This window comes from Apodemus sylvaticus, chromosome 8, assembly GCF_947179515.1.
Source record: "Apodemus sylvaticus chromosome 8, mApoSyl1.1, whole genome shotgun sequence".
Lineage (NCBI taxonomy): Eukaryota > Metazoa > Chordata > Mammalia > Rodentia > Muridae > Apodemus > Apodemus sylvaticus.
Genome location: NC_067479.1, coordinates 83,787,213 through 83,811,707, shown reverse-complemented (window position 1 = coordinate 83,811,707; position 24,495 = coordinate 83,787,213). Strand labels below are relative to the sequence as shown.

The 24,495-nt window shown below is 46.9% G+C and overlaps 1 protein-coding gene across 1 annotated transcript in view; it reads right to left on the bottom strand.

Annotated features, from left to right (window-relative positions):
* Positions 1 to 24,495, bottom strand: part of Nid2 (nidogen 2) — a 60,912-nt gene that overhangs the window by 18,040 nt on the left and 18,377 nt on the right. The window contains exons 5-11 of the mRNA XM_052191738.1: positions 15,402 to 15,551; positions 14,602 to 14,847; positions 13,855 to 14,055; positions 12,214 to 12,444; positions 3,243 to 3,386; positions 2,609 to 2,737; positions 1,682 to 1,825 (exon numbers count right to left, since the gene is read on the bottom strand). Of these exons, the coding sequence (XP_052047698.1) occupies positions 1,682 to 1,825; positions 2,609 to 2,737; positions 3,243 to 3,386; positions 12,214 to 12,444; positions 13,855 to 14,055; positions 14,602 to 14,847; positions 15,402 to 15,551 (1,245 nt within the window). The remainder of the gene's footprint in view (positions 1 to 1,681; positions 1,826 to 2,608; positions 2,738 to 3,242; positions 3,387 to 12,213; positions 12,445 to 13,854; positions 14,056 to 14,601; positions 14,848 to 15,401; positions 15,552 to 24,495) is intronic.

The following is a 24,495-nucleotide window of genomic DNA, read 5'->3' as shown; positions in this document are numbered from 1 at the left end:
ACAGTAAAACGACATTGCAAGCACCTTTGAGATGATGACTTCTACCTTGCTGGCCAGCCATAATAAAGCAAGCTGTCTTATGACTAAACAGCCTTGTCTCATGAGAGGCCCACATGACAAGAAACCAAAGAGCACAGCATGCTATGACAGAACAGGCTCTGTGTCCAACAGTTCTGACACTTGTCCATACTAAGTGGTAACCCTTCGTCTCAGGGTTTCTATTACTGAACAAATATCATGCCCAAGAAGCAAGTTGGGGAGGAAACAGTTTACTCAGTTTACACTTCCACACTGCTGTTTATTACCAAAGGAAGTCAGGACTGGAATACAAGCAGGTCAGGAAGCAGGAGCTGATGCAGAGGCCATGAAGAGATGTTCCTTACTGGCTTGCTTCCTCTGCCTTGCTCAGCTTGCTCTTATAGAACCCAGTCTAGAGATGGCACCACCCACAAGGGGCCCTCCTTCCTTGATCACTAATTGAGAAAATGCTCTACAGCTGGAATCTTACGGAGGCACTTGCCCAACCGAAGCTCCTTTTCTGTGATAACCCTAGCCTGTGTTAAGATGACAAAACCAGCCAGCACACCCTTGTCTTAAGCCTTACTGGAGATCCTAAGACTTTGCACCTCCTGAATCATGCCCAGACTCCTGACCCTCAGGGAGCAGATGGGCCTTGTGAAGTAGTTTAAAGATCACATTCATACTCAATAGCATGAATGTTTAGAAGACTTAAGAATGCACCAACATAAAAGTTATTCAGGGAAACTTCTAAATTGTCTAAATAGACTACAGTACATGACAATACTGAAACTCAGTTGTTGTAAGAGAGAATCATGGGGAAATAAAGGTTGGGAAGCATTTGAAATGGAAAAGATGAAACACTTACCAAAGGCAGTTCAGGAAAGCTTATTTTACTGCTTTCACTTCCAGACCACAGCCCATCACAGTAACTCAAAACAGGAACTGAAGCAGAGACCACGAGGGGTCAAGGCCGCCGCTCAATGGCTTGCTCTCCTGCCTCAGGCTCAGCTATCTCTCGTCTACTGCCCAGGAGAATACCCCAGTAGGCACGGCCCTCCTGTATCATTAGCAATCAAGAGAATGCCCACTGGCAAAGCTGATGGAGGCAGTTTCTCAATTGAGGCTCTCTCTTCCCAGATCAATCTTGGTCAAGACAAGTTCATAATAAAAACTGCCAGGTCTGACGGGATACCCCTTAGATCCCTGAGGCAGAGGCAAGTGGATCTCTTTTGAGTTTCAAGCCAGCCAGGGCTACACAGGAAGACCAGAGCCTGTCACAAACCAGCCAGCCAGCCAGCCAGCCAGCCAACCAACCAACCAACCAACCAACCAACCAAGTTAACCAATGTAAGTCTATCTCACCAGGTGTTTGATGAAGGTGGGAGACTTTAGGAAGAACTGTAGGTATGAGTTCCTCCAGCCTACTCTAGCTCCAAGGAACAGAAGGTTTCCAAACTGACGCCAACACTCCAAGACAACCACTGGTGTTCACCAGTCTGGCACCGGAAGAACACCCTTGGCCTCCCTTCTAAAGATGCCTGCTCTCTTTCAGCAATCCCAAGGCTGCATGAGTCACAGGACGGGAGAAGCTGTGTCTCCATGAGGATGTATGCCTAAAGGGATCATGCAGAGTCCTCAAGAGTTACCCACAGGTACTCACCGGAACACTGATGCCCTGTGCCAACAAAGCCTGGCAGGCAGGCACAACTGAATGAGCTGCCTCCGTGGTGAATGCACCGGGCCTGCCCCTCAGGGGCACAGGTGTGACTGCCATCCAGGCAAGGGTTGGGAGGTGGGGCGATCACTGAAAAGAAAGTGAGAGTTTGAAGCTGTGTGTGAGTCTTTCTCTTCATCGCCCCGCCCACACACTAACAGCATCAGCACGCCTGCGCCTGCAGAGCTTAAGGAATATGGGATCTCAGGGCCTGTATCCGTCAGCAGCTCAATTTTAGCAAGATTTCTAGCTCAAGGTTCATATGCCTAATAGAGTTGAGGTGTGCTAGTGTGTGTTTGAGTTTAAAATATTAGGCATGACATTAAGTCATCAAAACAGATCCAGGTTACAGCTTGTAATTCCCTAGAGCACTGCACACATCTGACAGACACATCCCACACAGTTCCTAATACTATTATTACTCTGTCATCTTACTGGAGACTGAAACGTGTATTTATTATCAGCTCCACCAATGGAATAAATTTGGAATTCTAGGTCTTTCAGATGCATCCATAGAGGGTACATTTACTGTGGATGGGATCTTTGGCTCCTCATGTGAGACAGACATTAATTAATTTTCAACATTAATTCTTTCTAGAGCTGGGGTGTTACTAGTCACTGTCTGGTCATGTGACCCCAGAATCCCAACTGAGAACATCTTCCAGTAACTCAATAGAATACCTAGATGGGGAAAACCCAGTGGTAATGGTGTCATCATGACAGGACTGAGCTGAACTGCAGCAGAGGGCTGAATACTTGAGAAAAGCCACACGTCAGAGCCTCTGTGTAACAGGTAGAGACGAGTCATCAGTGAATCACAAGGTAGGATTCAGCAGCCTCCTAGCTGAAGGGAAAGGGGATTCTGGTACTCACAGACACAAGTGTGCTGGTCATCTGCAAACTCATAGCCGCTGCGGCATTCACACCTGTAGCTTCCCACCAAGTTGACACACACGGAATTGGGGCCGCAGCGATGGAAGCCAGTGGCGCATTCATTGACATCTAGGCAAAAAAAACGAGAACAGAGAGCACTGGTGAGACATATTCCAGAAACAAAGGCCCAGTGGCTTAACTTCTCCAGTGCTGATGCTTCAGTGGGAATAATGGCTGGCAAATGGAAAGCAAAGGAATTCGAGAGTTTTGGACACTGGGCAAAACCTAAGTAGCAATTCATCAGAAATAAGGAAAAACACTTTCAAATCTTTACAGTTAAGCCACAGGAAGATAATTTTTGAATACTTTAGAAATTCTTTTAAAAAGTGAAGCAATTATATTTTCATAAGATAGTTTCTTCTTTCGCTCTAACGCAAATGCCCACCTCCAAATTATCTTCCCAAACCTAGCCAGACTGCCTCAGCTTTCATATAATGGCATCCAGATGAACAGAGGCTAAAATTGCTTGGCGACAACCATAAAGACCACAGGTTCTTGTCCTCCATAGACTGTGATGCAGGAAAGACAAGGTGAAAACCAGGTACATGACAGAAACGGGGAACATGTCTCTCACCCACACAGCTCCGTCCATCACCCTGGAATCCAGGCGTGCACTCACAGGTGTAGTCTACACCTGTCCCCGGGTGGCACCTTGCTGTTGTGTCACAGGTGTGGCTCCCGTCATAGCAAGGATTCACTGCATCAGGGGCCGAGTCCACTATGCACAGGAAACAGAAAAAGGCAGAGTGACTGCCACAGAGAGAATGTGGGAGAAAGGAAGGAGAGAGGAGTCTTTGCTACATTATGAATTCAAAGCTAAGGTGGACTGCTTGTATCTCGATGTTAATTTCAACAGCTTCCTCATGCCTACTCTGTAGAACAGGGTCTGGCTCTCAGTAGGTTTGCTTCTAGGGCCAGGTCTCTAGCGACTCCTGGGCTCTCAGGATGACACTGTGCTAGGCTTCTGTTCCCATAAGAAAGGTGAGCAAGAGACATGGGATAGCTACTTGAACCCAGAGTCAGCAAGTGTGTTGGCACAGACTCAACCTCCAAACTTCTGGCTCTGAGTTTGTCAGTCTCTCACTTCAATCTCACTATTTCTGTGGATTAAATCTAAAACCTCACAGGGTCTCAGGCTCTGTCCCAGTCAGAATCTCAATTTGAGGAAGATTCTAGCTCAAGGGTTCATATGTACTATAGCTGAGAAGGCTACCCTGTTGGTGCTTAAAACACTGGGCATGATAGTAAGTCATCCAAACAGATCTTGGCTAAAGCTTGCAACGCCCTAGATCACTGCAGGCATGTTGACTGACAGGCAGGCAGGCAGGCAGGCAGACACACACACACACACACACACACACACAGAGTTTCTACTGCCTTTGCCACTTCCTTATCTTACTGGAGATGAGAATGTTTCTCTATTATCAGCTATCTGTATCGAGAGGATAAATGTGGAATTCTAAGTCATTTTGAAAATTAAAAAAAAATTCATGTAATTTTGTGTATGTATACACACACACACACATACACACACACACACACACACACACACACACACACACACACACACACGCACGCACACTCGAATGCCCAGTGTACTTGTAGAGATCAGGGGACAGCTCTGAGGAGTGTGCTCACTCCTTCCACACTTCTGTGGGTTTCAGGAATTGCCCTCTGGTCACTGGTTAGATTTTATCAACTTGACACACACTAAGGTCATCTCACTAAGGGACTCTCAGTTGAGAAAATGCCTCCTCCATCAGACTGGCCTACAGGCAAGGAGCCTTGATTAATGATTGATGTGAGAAGGCTCTGCTGACAGTGGGTGGGGGTCCCTGGGATGTTAAGAAAGCAAACTGAGCAGGCCAGGAGGAACAAACAACACTCCTCCACGGCTTCTACTTCAGCCCCTACCTCCGGCTCCTGCCATGAGTTCCTGCCCTGACTTCCCCTCATGACGACTGTCATCTATAAAATGAGGTAAACCTTCCCTCCCCAAATTGATTGTGGTCATGGGGTTTATCATAGCAACTGAAAGAAAATTAGTATATATGGCAAGATCCTTTACCCAGGGAGACGTCTTGGGTCATCTTTGGGTCCCCAAAAGTTTCTTTGTGAAGATACAACCTGTGATGGTTTGTATATGCTCTGCCCAGGGAGTGGCACTATCAGAAGGTTGGGGTAGGTGTGTCACTGTGGGTGTGAGCTTTAAGACCCTCATCCCAGCTGCCTGGAAGTCAGTCTTCCACTAACAGTCTTCAGATGAAGATGTAGAACTCTCAGTTCCTCCTGCACCATGCCTGCCTGGATGCTGTCATACTGTTTTCTTCATGATAATGGACTGAACCTCTGAACCTATAAGCCAGCCCCAATTAAATGTTTTTTATGAGAGTTGTCTTGGTCATGGTAGTGTCTGTTCACAGAAGTAAAACCCTAAGTAAGACATAACCAAATAAATAGAAATAGCTTGCTTCCCACTGCCTACTCTTCCTAAGTCTTGTGAACCCACGTCTAAATAACTTCTGGAGAGTATCATACAAGTTGTAGTTGACACTCCTTGAGCATCTCCTCAGCGGTGTACAGAACCCTCCATACCCAACCCAACCCCTTTAAACCTGCACAATCACATGTGCAGACAGCAGACAGCGCCAATGGCTTCCCTTCATTCTCTATGCGGCACACAGTCAAGTAACTTACCCAAGGTTACAGTCTGGAGAAGTAGGTAGGGTAGAAGATAAAATTCCAAACAGCTCCAGGCCAGGGCCCAGACTGCACACCACTCTGCTACAGCTGTCACCAGAGGAACCTCAGAAAGTTACCTTTTTAACCCAAAGGATAGACAACAAGGATGATGTTCAGATGCCCAGGGACCCCTTCTGACTCTTCAGTGCAAAATCCAAATGGCATTATTTGTATCTCCTGGGTTTGCTCTTTAAAATGGAACATGATGTATTTCCAAGACTGGTGTTCTCACTGGCTCATCTGGCTGTCCTGAGGGACGGACTGTGTCCTCCTGCCTCCTCAGTGCGGCCGCTCTTTGTCCTTGTCTGAGGTGCTGCTTTGCCTCAGTCTGTGGAACTGTAATCTTGGACACAGAGAGCTTCAGGAGTCCCGTCCGTATATGTCGATTTCTGCACTGAGTCACTCCTGCTATCAGAGTACTCCATGCACGATATTATTATATTATTATATATGGGTGGGGGTGGGGGGGCTCTGCCTTTTATGTTTGTGTCTGATCCCTGTCTTGGAAGGCAGGTTCATACATGCCCCGGGACACCCGACCTGTACAATAAATAGCTGGCTCGCTGTTAGAAGCCAGAATTGCAGCATCTTTAGATACACCTTGGCAGGACTTCTGCCACGATTCTCTGCCACTTCTCTTTCACCCATGACTCCCCAGCCACCTTCTACAGCTGAGACCTGTCCGAAGTAGCTGTGGTGTTAGTTACTCAGCCTACTTCAGAGAAGGGTTGGCCTCCCCCAGTCCTTCAAGACTCTCACTGTCTCCTTAGGACTTTCAGAGTCCTGCTGCCTAAGTTAGACTCTTCTCCATTGCTTAGGCAGTTTGCTGTGAACTGAAATGCCACGGCTGAGATACCTCCGCTTCCTAGTAAACTTCTCCCATCCACTCTATAAGAAACAGCACAGTGCATTCCTAGGGCAGAACATTCATTTTCACTTCTCCAGTTGGGGCTTGAATATAAGGTTGGCTCTGGGTCTATCCCCAGTTCACCTCAGTGTTGGCTAACGTAAGGGAATCTCTGCCAGACCAAAAGGAAAGAGAGAGAGAGAGAGAGAGAGAGAGAGAGAGAGAGAGAGCCTGCCAGCCACCATGGGAATGCCTTCATCTGGACCTGTGTGCCAAGGCACGAGAACCCAGCACTGGGGTAGCAGTGCTCAGTTAATGTGGGCATGCAGACAGTTACTGAAACCAGTCTCCAGCCAGATTTTAACTAAGAACAGGGTCACAGCCTCACGCCAGGCCCATGCAAGACCAGAACCTCCCTCTCCCTACAATTATTTCCTCATTTTAGAATATCTTCCAAAGGGAATAGTGATCTTCGAAATACTTTAATTTATAAGTACCAATGCTCAGTCTCCTCAGGCAGCAGCCCCTCTCAGCATCCGGATTTGACCACAGTGCATTCCAGGAAAAGATTAATGAGCGCACGCACATGTTTGTCAGAGCCTAGCTCCCTGTTTGTTAGGCATTAGCATAAAAAAAGGAATTTTAGCAGCAGACCAGAGGTGACCTGCACTCTTAAACTCCCATACTTCCATCCATATGAGCACACCCACAATTACACAACACTGACTTAGCAGACAACAGTTATAGAGCTAGTTATATAATGCAGAATCCGGTGCAAAGGGGAACTGTGGAGCCTCTTATTAAGAAAGACGACAAAAATGTAAAGCTCAGCTAGTTCAGTGAGCCCTCCTGCATGCAGCCACTAAGAGTAGCTTCCAGGAACATCTTGAGAAAACGTTCCTAAAACCACTTCACTATTCAGTTTCTGAGTCTGCTAACTCTCTCCTCTCACTGTAAGCCAAGGCCGGCCGGCCATGTCCTTAAGCCACTCCACATTTCACCACTTAAACTAGTGACTCCCTAATGGGAGAGCTGAACTCACTGACTCATTTAGAGAGAGAAGAATGGTTTCCTTAAAGGAGCCATCACTGGGCATCACAGAGCAGCCATCTGATCCCTGGTGAGCATGTTCTGTTCTGTGACAATAACACAAAGGACTGCCCGGGACAGAGGTCTCCGTTTGCTGGGCAGCAAGGGCTACAGGCTTTTCTTCCTCACTGGGGAATCACACTATCTGCACCTTGCAAAGCCACACAGCGTTGGAGTTTGTCTTGTGCGCTGTGTATTCAGATGCTGAGCTCTGTGTCCCAAGATCAGGCACACGGGCATGGACACTGTATTGGCCGATGTGCTGTAAAGAATGCTCCCCAATAATCTCCAACTGGTTAATAAAAAGCTAGAGCCCGTGAATGGGCAGGGGAGTGAGGGAGGCAGGACTTTGGACGGAGCAAGGGTAAGGACCATGAGAAGGACAAAGGAGAAGGGAAGGAGGAGGTCACCGTGAGACATGGCCAAGAGAAGCTCTCCCTGAGAACACAACGCAACTCAACTGGCAAGTAATGGGGCAGTCGGGGTTAGAATAGCTCAGGACCTGCTATCAGTGCCATCAGTTAATAAGATCTGACGTGTCTGTATGTACTTGGGAGGGTGAATGGGATAGAGTGGGAGCAGAACTCCCCCTCCCCCATCAAATTACTACTACAACACAGAGGCACGTCGGCATCCAGTGATGTGACCTAGCCTTCCACACCGACGGAAGCCCCCTCTGGAAAGGCTCCTGTGCAACGACAGGGGAGAAAGTGTGCAATGCACGGTTCAATCTCAAAATGTTAGAACCTACATTCCCAGGTGAGCTGGGTCTCTATTATGAGGCTGATGGGACGGTGACGGAGTCCATGTGGTGCGGCTGTAATGTGTTGGGCAAGTGTGGGCTCTGTGCCCAGTGCCAGGGTTTGAATCCCAGCCTGCCACTTACCAAGTGCAGTTCAAACTGTTTCATGCCAACGTGTCAAGTCTTACATCAATAAAGAAATAATAACAATACACCCCTGTTGAGTAGAGGTTGCTATGGGGGTTAGATAAGTGCTTGGGGACATACCATACTATTTATCAAATAGCATTTGGGTGGGAAAGAAGCTCACAAGACCAGCAATTGGTACTTTCTGCTAACGTTTTGCTAACATTTCGGTCAAGAAAGACCCAAAGATATTTCAAACGATAGGAAAACCACTTTCCTAAATGAGTCCGTGGGATTCTAGGACATGGGTGGTTCTTCCTCACAGAGCAGATCTCTCCACTTGGAAAGGACAGAGCTGGACACGTGTGTGTGTGTGTGTGTGTGTGTGTGTGTGTGTGTGTGTGTGTGTATGTGTAGAGGTGGTTTGTGTGACGCAGGTGTTTTTATCTTTCTCCCCATGGAATGCAATTGGAATCTTCCTTCTTGATTAACATGCTGCTCTAAAATCAAGCCGCCATCTCCATGATTAGTTTACTATGTCATAATGCCATCGCTGGCTGCCCAATGCATAGATCCTAGCCCAGTTTCCTTTATCCAAAGCACCCAAACTAACAAACTCCGGTTTCTCCTTTCATCCAACATCCGGTCACCTTCCTCTTTAGCTAATGGCAATATCCATATTGAATCTGTGGAGGCACAAGGGGTGTCAGCTCCAGTGTCAACAGTGACTGAGGGACAGCTCTCTTCTCTTCACCTGCCTCTCCCTCTGGGGGAAAGCACAATGTGTTGGCTTAAAGAATTCAAATGTCACCTTGATTCTCTGTGGCCTTTCCTGATTTTGCAGGCCAATCCTAGCTTGTCTAGGCCATGTTTGTTAAACAGACAGCCTTTGAGGAACAAGCAGATTTATAGAAAAATTGCTAAGAGCGTTCTTCATAGCCCCGTCTCTCCAACCTCAGCCACACAGCTCCCCTGTCATTAGTGTGTACGACTGTTGTAGTAGCTGGTAACTAACGCCCATGGGTCTCCTGTGGACTCAGGCCAGAGGACACTAAGTCCTGCCAGAGAGAGTCTGCACACACATGTTCAATTCTGCACTGTTCGCAAAAGCAAGGAGATGGAGTCAGTGTAGACGTCTATTAACAAATGGTGGAGAAAGAGTATGTGGTGCATACAGACAGCGGACTTCTATTTAGTCGTCAAGAAAACAAATAGTGACATTTGCAGAAAAAAATGGATCACCCCATTGTCTCTTCTCATAAAAAGTCTAGATTTTAACTTCTAGGTAGGCGAGCCTATGGGGGGGAGGGCACAAAACTAGAAAGAGCACCATGAGAGGGAGAGAGGTTCTAAAGGAGAGAGGGTGGCACAATACATATTCATGAAAGGACGGGTCCACTCTTGGGGAAGGAAGGGGTAAGTGGGCCAGCAAGGCAGAGATGACAGGAAAGGGGCATAGGAGAAAAAGATAACCCCAAACAGAAATCTCTATGAAACTTATTACTTTGTCTATTCATTTTAAAAACAAATAAAAATAAATACAATTTAGAAATAAGAGGGCTTAGACTGGAGGAATGGCTCAGTGGTTAAAAGCCCTTGCTACTCTCTCTCCCAGAGGACTGGAGTTTTGTTCTCAATACCCACATCAGCTGCCCAAACTCCAGCTCCGGTGCATCTGATGCTTCTGGCCTCTCCGGGCAGCTGTTTGTGCTCTCTCTCTCTCTCTCTCTCTCTCTCTCTCTCTCTCTCTCTCACACACACACACACACACACACACACACACACACTTTAAAAACTATCAGGGTAGCCGGGCGGTGGTGGCACATGCCTGTAATCTCAGCACTCTGGGAGGCAGAGGCAGGCGGATTTCTGAGTTCGAGGCCAGCCTGGTCTACAGAGTGAGTTCCAGGACAGCCAGGGCTATACAGAGAAACCCTGTCTCCAAAAAACCAAAAAAAAAAAAAAAAAAAAAAAAAACAACTATCAGGGTTCTCTCCGTGTGCAAGCGTTCAGGTTTTGAATGACACATGTGTAAGAATATAGAGCCTCCTATCAGAGCCCGGTACACCGTGGCCTCACACACCTAGAAGGTCCTGCTCTTCCATCCATCCTCCTCTCCACCCTGCTCATCCCTGCTCTCTTTTACCATATCCACAGTTCTCCCTTCTCCAGAGATGGAATCGCCCAGCCTGCAGCCTAATGAGACCGGCTTCCACATCCGGTTCTGCTGTGTTCTACAGCTGATGGCCACAGAACGTTCCTGTCTGTCAGATGGAGCTAAGGCCCAGTGAAATGTGAACCGCCGAGTTGCTTCTGCCAGTTTCCTTCAGTTGAGATGCAACACCTGTGATGCACTTGCAGGGCAAAACAATGATTTCACTACAGTCAGAGCTGCACTACCACCATGCTAGGACATTCATCACTCTAAGAAGAAACCCTGCACCCTAAGTGACTATTCTTTGGTGTGTTCCCTCTTGTCCATGAGCAGTCATTAGTCTCCTTTGCAACTCTCTGGGTGGCCTGTGTGGGCGCTCTACATACATGGAATCATGCACTATGCTGCCCTCTGTCACCGGTTTCTTTCACTTAGCGTGATGCTGTCACACTCCACCCATGCTGCAGCACATATGAGAACTTTGTTCTTTTTCATGGCTGAGTACTACTCTCCTGTGTGGATTTAGGACTGTTCTGTATGTGTGTCAGCTGATGGTCACCTAGGTGCTTCTACCTGTTGGCTATTACGAAGAATGCTTTGGGTTAGTGTTATCACTGCCTCAAAATACAGGAAGAAATTCAGCAAGAACAGATTTACTCTGGCTTGGGTTTCACTGTATAGACTGACTCTGTTGCTTCTGACTATGATAAGAAAAATCACAATGCCAATAGTATGTGGCAGACAGGACACGCTATAACCCATGAGGTCATGACCCCATGATCTTCTACTTCCGGCTAGTGCCCATCTCCTAGGTTCTGGAACCTCCCCAAATAGTATGCCATCTGGAGACAAAGCCTTTAGTAAATGCAAAAGTTTAGTCCTTACATTTAGGTTTTTGATCCACTTTGAGTTGGGTTTTGTTTATGTGTGAGGTGAGACGGGCCCTACTTCATTCTTTTGCATTTGGACAGTTGATCTAAGCTGATCTTATTAGCTACTATGGGTTCCTGGAATGTCTGTTTTAGAATCAGTTTGCTTGTTTCTACAAGTGAGTCAGCTGGTTTCTGATAGATTTTGGTCAAATCAATAAAACAATTTGGGAAGTAATACCAAATCAATATTATGTCTTCTAATGAATGAATCTGGAGCATATTCTCACTTATTCGTGTGTTTATGTATGGCTATAACACACACACACACACACACACACACACACAATGTCTCAGATGCATGTATTACACTGTGTGTCTGTGGTATAGTAAACATGTGTTTATGTGTATGCATGCATGCACACGTAGAGGCCAGAGGTCAGTATCAGGTGTCTTTCATATTGTTAATCTCCACCTTAATTTTTAAAAATTTACTGTGAGTGTGTATACGCAGAGACTCACACGCCATGGTAGGCATGTGCACACCACAGTGCATGTGTAGAGGCCAGAGGACAACTCTCGAAGGCTGGTTCATTCATGCCACCTCAGGATCCAGGGTTGTACTTGTGGGATCAAGAACAAGAGCTTCTGCCCACAGCAGGTCTCAGAGCTCACTGATTCAGCTATGCTGGCCAGCCAATGAGCTCCAGGGATCTGCCTCTGCCCATCTCCCCAGCACTGGGGCGGAGCCAGACTGGTACCACCCAGCCTCCAGTTTCATGCTCTATACATGTGTGTGACCAGCGGCATGGACTGTGTTCTCCACGCTGTTTATCTGCCTGTCTACACTGCAGGCCAGGACAGCCTCACTGACTTTTCTGACTCTCACCAAGCTTTACTCAGTACCCCAGACCTGTTCTAAGGCTTCTAAGAAAGGACATGATTTTTTTTCCCTCAACAAAATGTGATACATACCTTCAACAGGGCCAATCTGATTGGTCACAGCAAACCTCAGCACACCCTCATCCTCACTGTACAAAGCGAAGGCGCGGTCCACGGTCAGCTGCTGGGTGGCAGGGATGGCCAGATGTCTGGGAGCGTGCCTGCACGCCTTATAAGTGATGTTCTGGTCGATGTGGTAGGACCACGTTTGGTTGATAGACCCAGAAGTGAGAGAGAAACTTCTGGAACTGGAGGATGTCACGACTGTAACAAACATTTTATAGGCAAACTGGTAAAAATTAAAAAATACTGAAAACAAAAATGTTCATGTTTGGTGTATTTTTCTACTGTTTTCTACCCCATTCCTGGGAGCAGGTTCCCTTGAGAACTCCCAGAGCTTCTACAGGAGGCTTGCAAGGAAAAACCTAGAACCTCCTGGAAGCTGAGTGGATACAGAGCCACACTGCTGAGGAGAGGAAGGGACTATGCGCACTGCAGCTGTCACCACACACTAGAAACAAGTGTCATGATGTCCCGGTGTGTGAGAGCTGCCAGAGCTGAGGGCTGCACACACTCCACGTGGCTTGCTCCTCACAGCCATGTAAGACAGGCACAGACCGTGTGTGCAGAGACCACAGAGTTTAGGTGAATAGCCTGGGATGTGCTAGATCTCTGACTGGAACTCAAGGAAATCCAGTTCTACATCTCTCAAGATCTGAGACACATTCCACAAAGGAAACAACCCCTCACCCCACCCCCACAGCTTTGCACTTCGGTAAGCCAGCAAGGCAGCAAAAGACAATGCAAAAGGTTGTTCCTCTTGAGTTGCACCAGGACTGACCCCAGTCTATTCTGAATACAGCTGAGGTCTGTGTTCCAGTTTTTTCCCTGTACCCAGCTTGTATGTTGGAAGCTTGGGTCACAGAACAGGTGCTACTCAAGACACACAAACTGCAAAACGACAACTGTGACCACTGGAGTGTCTTGCATGCAGCTAATACTCTGTATAGGTGTGTCCAACCTTCTGACATTCTGGCATGACACTATCATCTGCAAATGTGTTGGACTATACTCATAGCCACTGTGAGCAGAGCAGGCTGGGCATGCTTTGTACAGCTAATTACCCCTTATGCAACTTATCAACAACAGAAAATATGTTTTTATTCTTATGCTAAAAAATGAAAAAGAAATAGACATTCCAATGATTTTTTCCCATAGACTTTCAATGGCAAATCCAGGATGTGAATTGATTTATATGTTGACTCCAAATCTCAGCTTTGTTTCAGAACACTGGAAAGCATCTTTCTGTGACTCCTAAAGCACACTAAAGTCATCAGTTGAAAGTTACAATCATAAATTCTAATGGTCAATACAGTCCATGCCTGAGAAGGTAGTATCTTATTGGCTATTACTATCGGAAAATAATGTGCAAATATATTGACATTCTTGTGTAGAGAAGTCAGTGCTCTGATCACCTATATATTTTATACATACACAGATATAAAATATAGCTATGTATACTTCCTATAAACAAGAATGAGAGCATATCAACCTGATTTTGTGTTCCATGAAGCTTGGGACATACCGTGTGACTATTCATTTAACCTAACCCTGGTCACTATCCTGTGAGGCCAGCACCAGGTCCATTTTACAGCTGTGGAAACTCACACATACCTGAGTCCCTGTGATGATAAAACTCTTTGTACGGAGGAATGTGGGCTGTGAAATTCGCAGGGATGAAGGGCACCTGGCCTTCGATGTTGGTCTTAATGCTCAGATAGTTCTCTGGGTCAAGTCCCTCCGCAGTTTGAGTGATACGAACCCTCTCCACTCCAGGGTAGAAAGTGACTTCCACGTCATGGACAAAGGTAGCACCTGCCGGAGACAGAAACTCAGCAAATGGGTGACAAGAACTCTTGGTTAAGTTGTTCTGAGGACTGGCTGGGGTTTCGGTGACAGAGCACTTGCCTATCACATAAAAAGCGTGGGTTCAAATAGCTAATCACACGAGTACGCACGTCCTCTCTCCAGTCTCTTTTGGAGGCAGTACCTAAGTACTGCCATGCCCAGGATCAGTTCTAAAAGCTGCAGACCCCTGATCTCCCAAAGGTCTCAATGACTCTCAATTCCCCTGCCCCATTCTCTTTAAAATCTAGCATATTAACAGAGAATGTTCCAAAGTTAAGCTAACTTGATATTTCCATGCTGAGGGATGATAGTAGAAAATAGGAATTTCCCAGTTACTGAATCATCACGTTTCTGTAAGAGTATAAAGCTTTGCATGTGCAGTAAAACCTCTGCAATTAAAAACCTCCAACAGCCTGGAATCCGAGCACATTTCTTCAGAAATAAAAATCATCCGCAGAGGTTGCCCAGGTACCACTTTTGAAACTCTGTTTGCCAGATCTGAGCTCTGCTCACCTGTGAGGCTGAAGCCATTCTCAGAGCCTGGCTTCTCCAAAGCAAAGAGCCAGCCAAACAGGCCTCCGATGGGCAGGACAGGGAGGAGGGCCTGGGCTGCCGGCTGTGGGATATGGCTGATGGCAGTGTAGGCTCTACCATCGTTGCCCACGATGTAAGCATGTAGATCCACGTCAGTGAAGTGCACAGGAGTGTCACCCACTCGGAGGTGGCCACTCACTTTCCCATTCACTCGGTGAGGTGCTCCTGAAAGACAAAAGCAATCCTTTCAGCCTTGGCCGTCAGCAGGCCGGAGACAGGTGTACACAGGTGAACTCACTCTCCTGACCACGCCTCGTGGTCACTATTGTTATCACTGCTGATTTTGGTTTTCTTGAAATAAGCTCTCTGCGGATGCCAACTGAGGATTCACAGTGAAATCCAGGCTAGCCTGCGACTCTCGACCCTCCTGCTTCTCCCATTTCAACAGTGTTACATTTATAGTTATGAACTGCATTTAACAAGTCCCTTCCGTGACCAATTCCTCATTTATGATCCAGTCCTGTCTGTAATCTCTTCCATTCCCCCTTAGCTCTACCAAGTTAGAAAGAGGGCAAAATGGAAACATTTCAAGTCATTCTCAAATTGGGAAGCCAGTCCAAATGTATTGATCACTCAGTCATTCCCTGAACCCTTGCACGCCACTGGTGCTGTGGGATTCAGGCAGCAGAGATGTAAGGACACCAAGCAGAACCCACAGTGTAACTGGAAACAGGCAGGTGTCAACAATATACACACAGCCGCCCCGGCCTGTCAATCACCTTCTGGCAGGCAGTGCTTCCCGTTTCCATAAAACCTGGACTGGCAGTGGCAGCAAAAGCCAGTGGTGTAGTCGGTGCAGAAGGCATGCCGGGAGCACTGGCCGTGGCTGTGTTCGCAGGTTTCCCGGTTGGCGCCATTATATGTGAAGACTGCAGAATAAAGCAAAGGAACATTAGAGAGGCCAAAGGATCCCAGCATCCTTCCTACCAAGCTTCGCCAGACATCACAAGCGCTCCATCAAGTCGGCTTGGACTGGAATAAACAAACAGATTTGAAGGCTATAAAGGCAGGAATAACATTCGGCCTGGGGGATTAACTTTATATTTTCTGGCAAGGCGCTCAGATCATTGTGGCCAACTGGGTCTTATTACAATGAGGGCGAGCTGAGTGGCCGCGTCCCTGTGGCCTGAGAGCGGCCCTGCAGGCAAACCATAAGTGTGCATTAGAGTGAGCTTTATGAAATCACTATTTGGTGAGAGAGAGAGAGAGAAAGAGAAAGAGAGAGGGAGAGAGAGAGAGAGAGAGAGAGAGAGAGTCAAATACTAGCAATTTTGTATGAGTTGATGTAAGAGTAACCTTTTGAGAGAAAGCCCAAAAAGAGGAGCTAAGGACCAGGGTCGGTCTAGCTCTCAAGGAACCCAAGCTTGAAGGATATACACACACCTACCTCAAATGCAGGACTGGGGACCAAGGGTTGAGGAGCTCTGGGCCTTTGCAGGGTTCGTCCTTACATAAATATGATGTTCATGCAATAGAAACAACCTAGGCCACAGTCACAGAATCTCCACCAAACTACTCTGAGCCAGAGTAGGTCCCCAAATCTCCCACATCCTCTCCCCATTAAAGAGAGGTATCTGTGCAAGAGGGAGAAGGGATGGAGGGAGGAAGGAGAGGAACCTGGAATCAATGCCATCCTGTTATCCCTCCACGAAAGAAATGGCCACAGTGTGCCTGAAAGGTGCGTCACAGGCAGGTGAGTGCTCTATGCTAGGATGCTGGGCACTGCCCCAGTCCCCGAGCGGGGTCACCAGGAGGCAGGTGGACTCCATTCTTCTGTCTCCCATCCCCCAGAAGTCAGAGTAGGCTAGAGACACCTAGAGAATGTGGATCAAGCAGGAAAGGCAGAGTTTTAGTGGACTCCAGCCACTGATGCTGGCCTATGAGTCAGCTTTGGCCACTCAAAGGAAAAAAATCAGGCTGTGGTGGCTGGCCTTCCAGGGCTTTGTCTTAAAATGAGGAAACAGGCCGGGGTGAAAGAACCTGAAGACTCAGTATTTACTGAGAGTATTCCAGGGGAGAACAAAAACCAAGACAATGAAAAGATCTAGCTCCTGATGATGTGTTACAGTGCAGCTGGGACAGGCGCTTGCATCAGCTAACACAAGTGCTAACATTTATACAGGCTTGACCTGGGCCATCAGCTTTAACATTAACCCTCCATTTGCACCGGAGCTGGGGGGCAGCAAGTGCTACTTTTAATCTGTTTTCCAGATAAAGAAACGGAAGCAAAGGATTAAAGTGCCTCACCTCAAGAAGTCATGAGAGCAGCAAACAGCTGGGTCTGATCGTAAGGTTCCAGATCCTTACTACTCCCAGGGGGTGTGGGGGTGGTAATCCAACTAGCACTAGGGGTTACAACTAAAGGTTAGCAGCTAGTAGGTGTTTGCAGCATGCTGAGAGAAAAGACACAGATAAGAAGTGGCGAAGAGAAGCCGGGCAGTGGTGGCTCGCTCCTTTAATCCCAGCACTCTGGGAGGCCGAGGCAGGCAGATTTCTGACTTCGAGGCCAGCCTGGTCTACAGAGTGAGTTCCAGGACAGCCAGGACTATACAGGGAAACCCTGTCTCGGAAACAAAACAAAACAAAACAAAAAATCCAAAAACCAAAAACAAACAAACAAAGAAGTAGCACAGAGGACTGGAGATGGCTCAGCAGTGAGGAGCACTAAGAACCCAAGTTCAGTTCTCAGAACTCCCATGGGTGGCATCACAGTCGCCACGGGTTAACTCCAGCTCCACAGGATCTATTGCCCTCTTCTGGCCTACTTTTGCACCTACACTCATGTGCACATTCTCAAACACATACAGACATTAAATGTAAAATACTTATTGAGTGTGCTGAGAGCATTGTGAGCGTTCCTTTGGCAATTACACATCCCTGGGAAGCAGCAAGCTGAAGGGTCATCAGGCCAGAACATCGTTAAAGAGAAAAGCTGAGCTGTCAGAATGGAGTCAGTGATTCCCCTGAGTGATTCCAGCTTGATAGAAGTAAAATTTAGTCAGAACTCAACGTTTTGCTTTTTTTTAAACAAGAAAGTGACAGGCATTAACTTTTTTTTAATAGAAAAGTGAAAAAACTTACTGCAAAAAAGAAAGAAAGAAAGAAAGAAAGAAAGAAAGAAAGAAAGAAAGAAAGAAAGAAAGAAAGAAAGAAAGGTAGAGTGAATTGTGACAAGAATATCAGAGGCTTTTCTATGGAGAAAACTACTTATTGTTATTGGTTTAGGAATGGGGGGAGCGTGTGTGTGTGTGTGTGTGTGTGTGTGTGTGTGTGTGAGAGAGAGAGAGAGAGAGAGAGAGAGAAGGAGGGAGAGAGGGAGGGGAGAGGGAGAGGGAGAGGGACTTGGGATGGATCCCAGGGCCTCCTGCATATGGGCTGCTCTTTGTGAGTAAACAGCTGTGAGTGTAACACAGGTGTGTCAAAGGGCACAGTCCCCAGCTCAGACAGGTGGCCTCCCTGTACAGGTGTGCTCCTGAGTCACACAGGTGGCACTTTAGAAGGTCATAAACTGGGCCATTTTCAGTCACTCTGCTCTGTGAGACCACAGGCGAGCACCACTGCACTCCCTGGCCTCAGACATCCCCACAGGCACAGCCAGTCTGTCTCTTCACTTCCTTCTGGCACCAGGGCACAAAGACATTCCAACCCTGGTGGGCAGGGGAGTCATTTTCAGTTATGTCTGTTAAAAAGACAACAGGTTTCCACACAGTTTGGCTTGCAAATTACGGGAGGGATAGATGGCCTCCCTTATTTTGTGAAGACTGTACTGCCCTAGACCCTACTCTAAGCCTTATCAGGAAATGAAGAATGGGGTGGAGAGGGCACCAGTGGCAGAAGAGTTCGGCTAATACACTAGATGTGATCATCACATGAGTCACACTGTCCAGCAGCTCACAAGAGTAGGAATGCAAAAGGGCTATTTTAATTCCTAGTGTGTGTGTGTGTCAGAGAATCAGCACACTCGCTCACTCTTTCACGCCCCCTCCCTCCCTCCCCCTACTCTCTCCCTCTCCCTCTCTCTGTACCATATAGGTCCCAGGTCATCAGGCATGGTGACCATCTATCTCTCAGTCCCAGGAAAGGCCTCTAAGTTAATAAGAAACCAGAGTGAAAAATGATAAGAGGCTAAGATAAGATGCCAGCTCCAACCACAACGAAGGAACTCCTTACTGCTAAGTTAATCTGAGACCCTCCTCAGCTTTTTATGGAAATCTGTGTTTTGAGAATGGAACCTGAACCAAGCACAGGCTTTTCCCAGTCACGGAGTAGCCCTTGGGTTTAGAAAGCTGTGCTTCATTTAAACCCTCGTCCATACCCTCCTACATGAGCACACGCACGCACACAGACACACACAGACACACACAGACGGACACACACACACACACACACACACACACACACACACAGACACACACACACACACCTTACACCTAAAATGGAGATATGTTAGCAAAAGCAAACACCTCATGCGATTTTCTTTTTTTTTCATACAACAGTTGAACAAGTATTACTAAACACTCTAAGCCACGGGCCAAGAAGTCAGGCAAACAGCTGCTCTGAAGCTGTGTTCTCCTGGGCAGCAGCCAGGAAACAAATATGGCTGATCTCAGTGAGCCGGGGCCTTGGTGGTAAGAAGAGCTAATGAGGAGCATGAGAAAGAAGATGTCCAAGAGGCTCCAGGGGCAGAAGAGACAATGCGAGAAGGGGAGCAGTCTTAGTGTTGGAAACAGGAGGGTGGAGCGGCCACCCTCAGGCACCATGTGTGGAGGTCTCACACACACACACACACACACACACACACACACACACACACACACACACACACACACACACACACACACGACTGGCTGGCTGAGACACAGATGACAACTGCGGAGGGAGTCTTTTGGAAACTCGATAGCAAAGCCCACCCTCAGCGTAGCCCTTCCCTGGCAGGGTCAGTATGTTAGGAACGCTGAGGTAATTGGCGAAAAGACTAATTCTGAGGCCTACCTTAAGCCCACCACTTCCTTCCCAACTCTCTATGGGAACGCCAGGAATCTGTGCTTCCGCCCCCACAAACTATAGATGGTTAAAAACTACACAGCCCAGCCTGGGCCGGCAGTGGGCAGAGGCTGCCAGGTTTAATGAGCTCCGTTTGCCATACACTTGACATCTGAGGTCGGACAGCTGCAAAAGGCCTCTTAGGGTTTTGGTTTTTGTTTTGTTGTTGTTGTTTGTTTGTTTTAAATCTCATTTTTTCCCCATTTAATGTCTTTTAAAAAACTCTTCTCATATCCTTAATAGAAGAAAAACGGGGAGGGAAAATATACAGGGACAAAGCAAGGCTGCTGCCAGGGTACTGGAGCCTTCTCCTAACTGGGAGTTTTTAACAAAAATAGGAAATTCTCCTCTGGACTTGCTCTGACCCATCCTTCGATCTTGGTTTTTATTTTATTTTATTTTTTTTTTGTTTTTTGTTTTTGCAAAGGCTTAAGCACTTGTCTGTAGCCGTTGGCGCGCCTTCTCACAGAGTGCCGCCTCAGAGGCAAGGAGGTCCCATAGTGCACATCACCGGAGGACACACAGGGTTTCCTGCACCTGCCCCGCCCCCCATAGCGGCTTGGGCTGACTTTTTACCTTTAACAGCACTGACAGCTCCCTTAAGAATAAGAATCAATGTTTTCACCGCAGGGCAGATTCCCCATCCTCCCACCCCTAAATTTCTCACCTCTCAGAATGACAGACTATATAGAAACACCATATCTGCTCTGTAACAAACAGCAGTGATGTGTCTCCCCTCCAGTCTGCATGGCCATGTTTTTATGTATAGGCAAGGTGTGTGACGGTGCTGGTGGCAAACCAATCAGACTTATATTAGCTGTCAGGACACTAACAGGCTCTATCTTACCTTCTGGACAAGGAACAAGACGCTCCAGGGACTTTCTGCACACAGGTATGATCATAGTATGGAAGCCGCTAGTCACAGACTGTCATGGCCGCCTGGAGGTAGCCATGGGTTTGAGGCTTTGGGGCCAGGAGGTCTGGTTGAGTGCACAGCCTGCTAGAGTTCCTCCTAGTATGGGCCTCCAGTGAGCAGGACACTTGTGGAACCCCTCTGAGGGCCAGAAGGAGAGAAGGGCTTGGCCTCTTCCAGGATAAATGACTTCCAAACAGAAAGAAGAGGACCCCTCCATGAGGAGGAACCCACAAGCTATCTGGAGCCCAGGTGCTCCAATCTAGTTCACATTGCCAAAGGAACTCATATTGAGGCTTGTATAGGAGAGAATCAGCAGCTTCAAGAGCACCCTAAAACCCGTTACTCAGCCCCAGTGGCTGTCTGCCAACACAGGCAGTCTCTGGTCCCTCCCAGCTGAAGCGTCTCTGGCAACTCCTTAACTCAACCCTACCCTGGTTCCATTTCTACCTCTGTACCTATCTTTCCAGAATGTTCTTACACTCTCCCCCTTTTTTTAAATAAAGATTTTATTTATTTTATATTATGATGAGTACACTGTAGCTGTCTTCAGACACACTGGAAGAGGGCATCAGATCTCATCACAGATGAGCCACCATGTGGTTGCTGGGATTTGAACTCAGGACCTTCGGAAGAGCAGTCAGTGCTCTTACCTCCTGAGACATCTCACCAGTCACACTCTCCCTTTTTAATTAGATTCAGATCCCCAAGACCTACCTGAAGCCTCCCTCCTTCAGTAAGACTTCTCTGACTGCGGCCACCAAAGCAGATGTAGCCCCTCCATGGAATCCCTGACCTTGTTGCAAGCACCTCTGCCTCTCACTCAGCAAGACACTACCCATTTCCAGCCTTCAACCAGGAAGGCTGGCACTACCTCCTTCCAGTTAATTCTGAGCATCACCCAAGGTAATAGAATCTAAAGCAAAGTTCCTGCTTAGAGTACCATGATATACAGTGAGCTCAAGAAAAGTTCCCCCTCAGTCTCTCACAGAGAAGCATGCCGGTGCTTGGGTAATTCTTGGCTTGACAACAAACTACTGGAAAATCCAAGTCACCTCAGAGGGAGGATGCTCACACATCCGCTGTATTGCTGGCTCATTTCTGTCTCGATGAGTCATGAAAGCAAATGATACAAGACCAGAACCTAGATGTGCCTGACGCATACATAATTTGAAAAGAATCTGGAATTTTGGGGAAAAAAAAGTCTGTAAGTGGACAAGCGTAGTGGTGCACACCTTTAATCCCAGCACTCAAGAGGTCAGGTGATCTCTGTGTTAAGGAGGACAGCCCAGTCTATATAGCAAGTTCCAAGAAAGCTAGGGCTACACAGTGAGACCCTGCCTCAAAAGTAAATAAATACATAAATAACATAATCTATAGGACTGAGGAGGTGGGTCACTCAGTACGGAAGAACTTGCTTTGCATGTAATAGGACCAGAGGTTGATTCTCAGAACTCATGTTAAAACAACAACAAACGAAAAACAAAACCAAGAGAGGCACTTTCTTCTAGTCTTTCTAGGACTTTCTGGCCACCAAAAAATTCTAAGCCAGCAAGAGACTGCATAGATGACATCTCTTAAGGTGACACTCAAGGTTGTCCTCTGTCCTCCTCATGAGCACACCTGCACACACACACACACACACACACACACACACACACACCCATGTGCACCCACGTCCACGAGCATCCACTAATGAAAACAATACTAAAAAGAAGAGAAATTTTCTGAGCCTTTAACAAAAATCCTAATTCCCTGACTTGGTAAACTGGATACTACACACTTAAAGGGGAAGTTAAAGTTTATGGGGAATGGTGCTTTCTATTCAGAAAATAAGGTTCAAACAGCCATCTCTCTTCAAAGTACACAACAGAGCTGTGGGGGAGCTCAGTCCATCCACCACCAGAAGCCGGTGACTTCCTGCACTGAGCTGGTATTTGCAGGTCTCAGTCACCCCCAAGTCACCCCCATCATCAAGGCAGAGTAAGTCCACAGCTGCCGGATAAACCTCTAGGACACCAGTGTTTCCTCTGAACATAAATAATAACAGTTACATGCTTCCGTGCGTCACAGAGCTCACAAACATTCTTTTTTAAGTGCTAGGCTTTCGCACACATGAACACACATAAATATATTTTAAATGAAATTTTAAGGTATTTTTTTTTCCTCCGAGACTTAGAAGCTTCCAGTTGGACAGTCTCCCCCTGAATGTCTTTTTCATAAACATTCTGGCATTTAGATGTCAGTATTGGCTACATTTGGCAGCTGATAAATACCACAGTTCATGCCCCTCCCGGGTTATGCCGTTACCCTCAGTTCCCAGTGGTCAGTTCCATTTCAGGCCTTTCTGAGCTCTTAAACAGCCACACACAACCTTTGACACTGTGACACATTGTCATCTACACAGTTCACACTTTAAGAACCATGACTGAGTTACAAAAGAAAAATCTCAGAATGTTTTAAGTGAGTTTACAGTTTTGTGTTGGGTCATATCCAGCTACCCAGGTTGCAGCCAACTGTACACAGATCCACTTTTTGATAACTATGCGATCTTCTTGGGCCAGGAAAAACACAGTCCCCAACAAAAGGCCACTCAGAAACACATCTGTACCACACAATCCCTTTGAGAAAACCTTTGATTCGTGCCTTTAAATCTCTTTACATAGAAAGAACCCACAATGAAATTTTTGGAGATTGTTAGAAGGATCTAAAAGTTCTGGAACCTTAAAAAAAAAAAAATCCATGCCTTTGACATTACAGAAACAACTGTTCATCAGACTTCATCAAGGAGAAAAAGAGCCAGGAGGCAAAAGCTTTTTAATTAGTCTTTTTGTGTTCAGCTTTTCTGTTTTCCGGCCTAGCTGTTCTCTACCCATCCTCCACCTTGCTTCCCATGTTTTAAGTCCTCTAAAGGTTAGTAATGACGGCCGCTATTTTCTTTTAAAGCACCGACTGATGTAGGCACACAGAACCTCACATATATTCACATTAAATCCTGGCAAGACATTTATAGAAACTCAGAGACTTGGGAGTGAAATAAGTTGCCTCAATATGGCCAAGATTCAAACTTGACACCAAAGCGCCTTCCCTACCATTACTCTATGCTCTGTTAAATACAAAGTGTTTTCTTCCCTCCTGAAGTATTGCTCCAAACGACTAACTCCTGAACCTGCAGGAAATGTCTTAGCGGAACCAGAAGGTCCTCTTTGCTAAGTCAATGTTTTTGCCAAAACACTGATGGAAAAACTGTAAAGTTGAAACACTGTAGAGAGAGCCATGACCTCTGACCCTGCCCTCCAGGCAGAGATCAGTGAGCAGGCCCTGGAAGGGAGAGCAGGGGGTTGGGGGAATATGAAGTTAGGGCCAGTTTCCCAGTCCATCAGTGTGGATGAAAAGCTGTCCCCTCTGGGCATTCCCCTGCCTTCCTCCAGTTATGGTCAGTGCATCACAGAATGAGGATAAGGTTCTGGGGAGGTGAAGGCCACAGATGTGGGGATGAGAACCAGAAATGACAGCAGACCCGGTGTCTCTCTGTGCAGGCTCTTCAGCCATGTTTGCCTAAGCCTGCACAATGAACTCACCATAGCCAAAGCTAAATGGCCATGGCCTCCCTCCTGGGATGCCTCGAACAGGCTCACCTTCCCTGAACTTGCAAACCGAAATATTTCATTACACTTGGGAGGAGAGCTGGCACAGCAGCCCAGTTCTTTCCCCACTCCATGAGGCCTAATTTTTTAGAACACATTATTAATGGTCAGGAGGCTCCAAGAACCCTTCTGCCAAGATGTACTTGGCAAAAGGGATTTTATCTCCTTAAACACAAGGGGGAAAATCAGTTCCAATCTGCTTGCTAAACT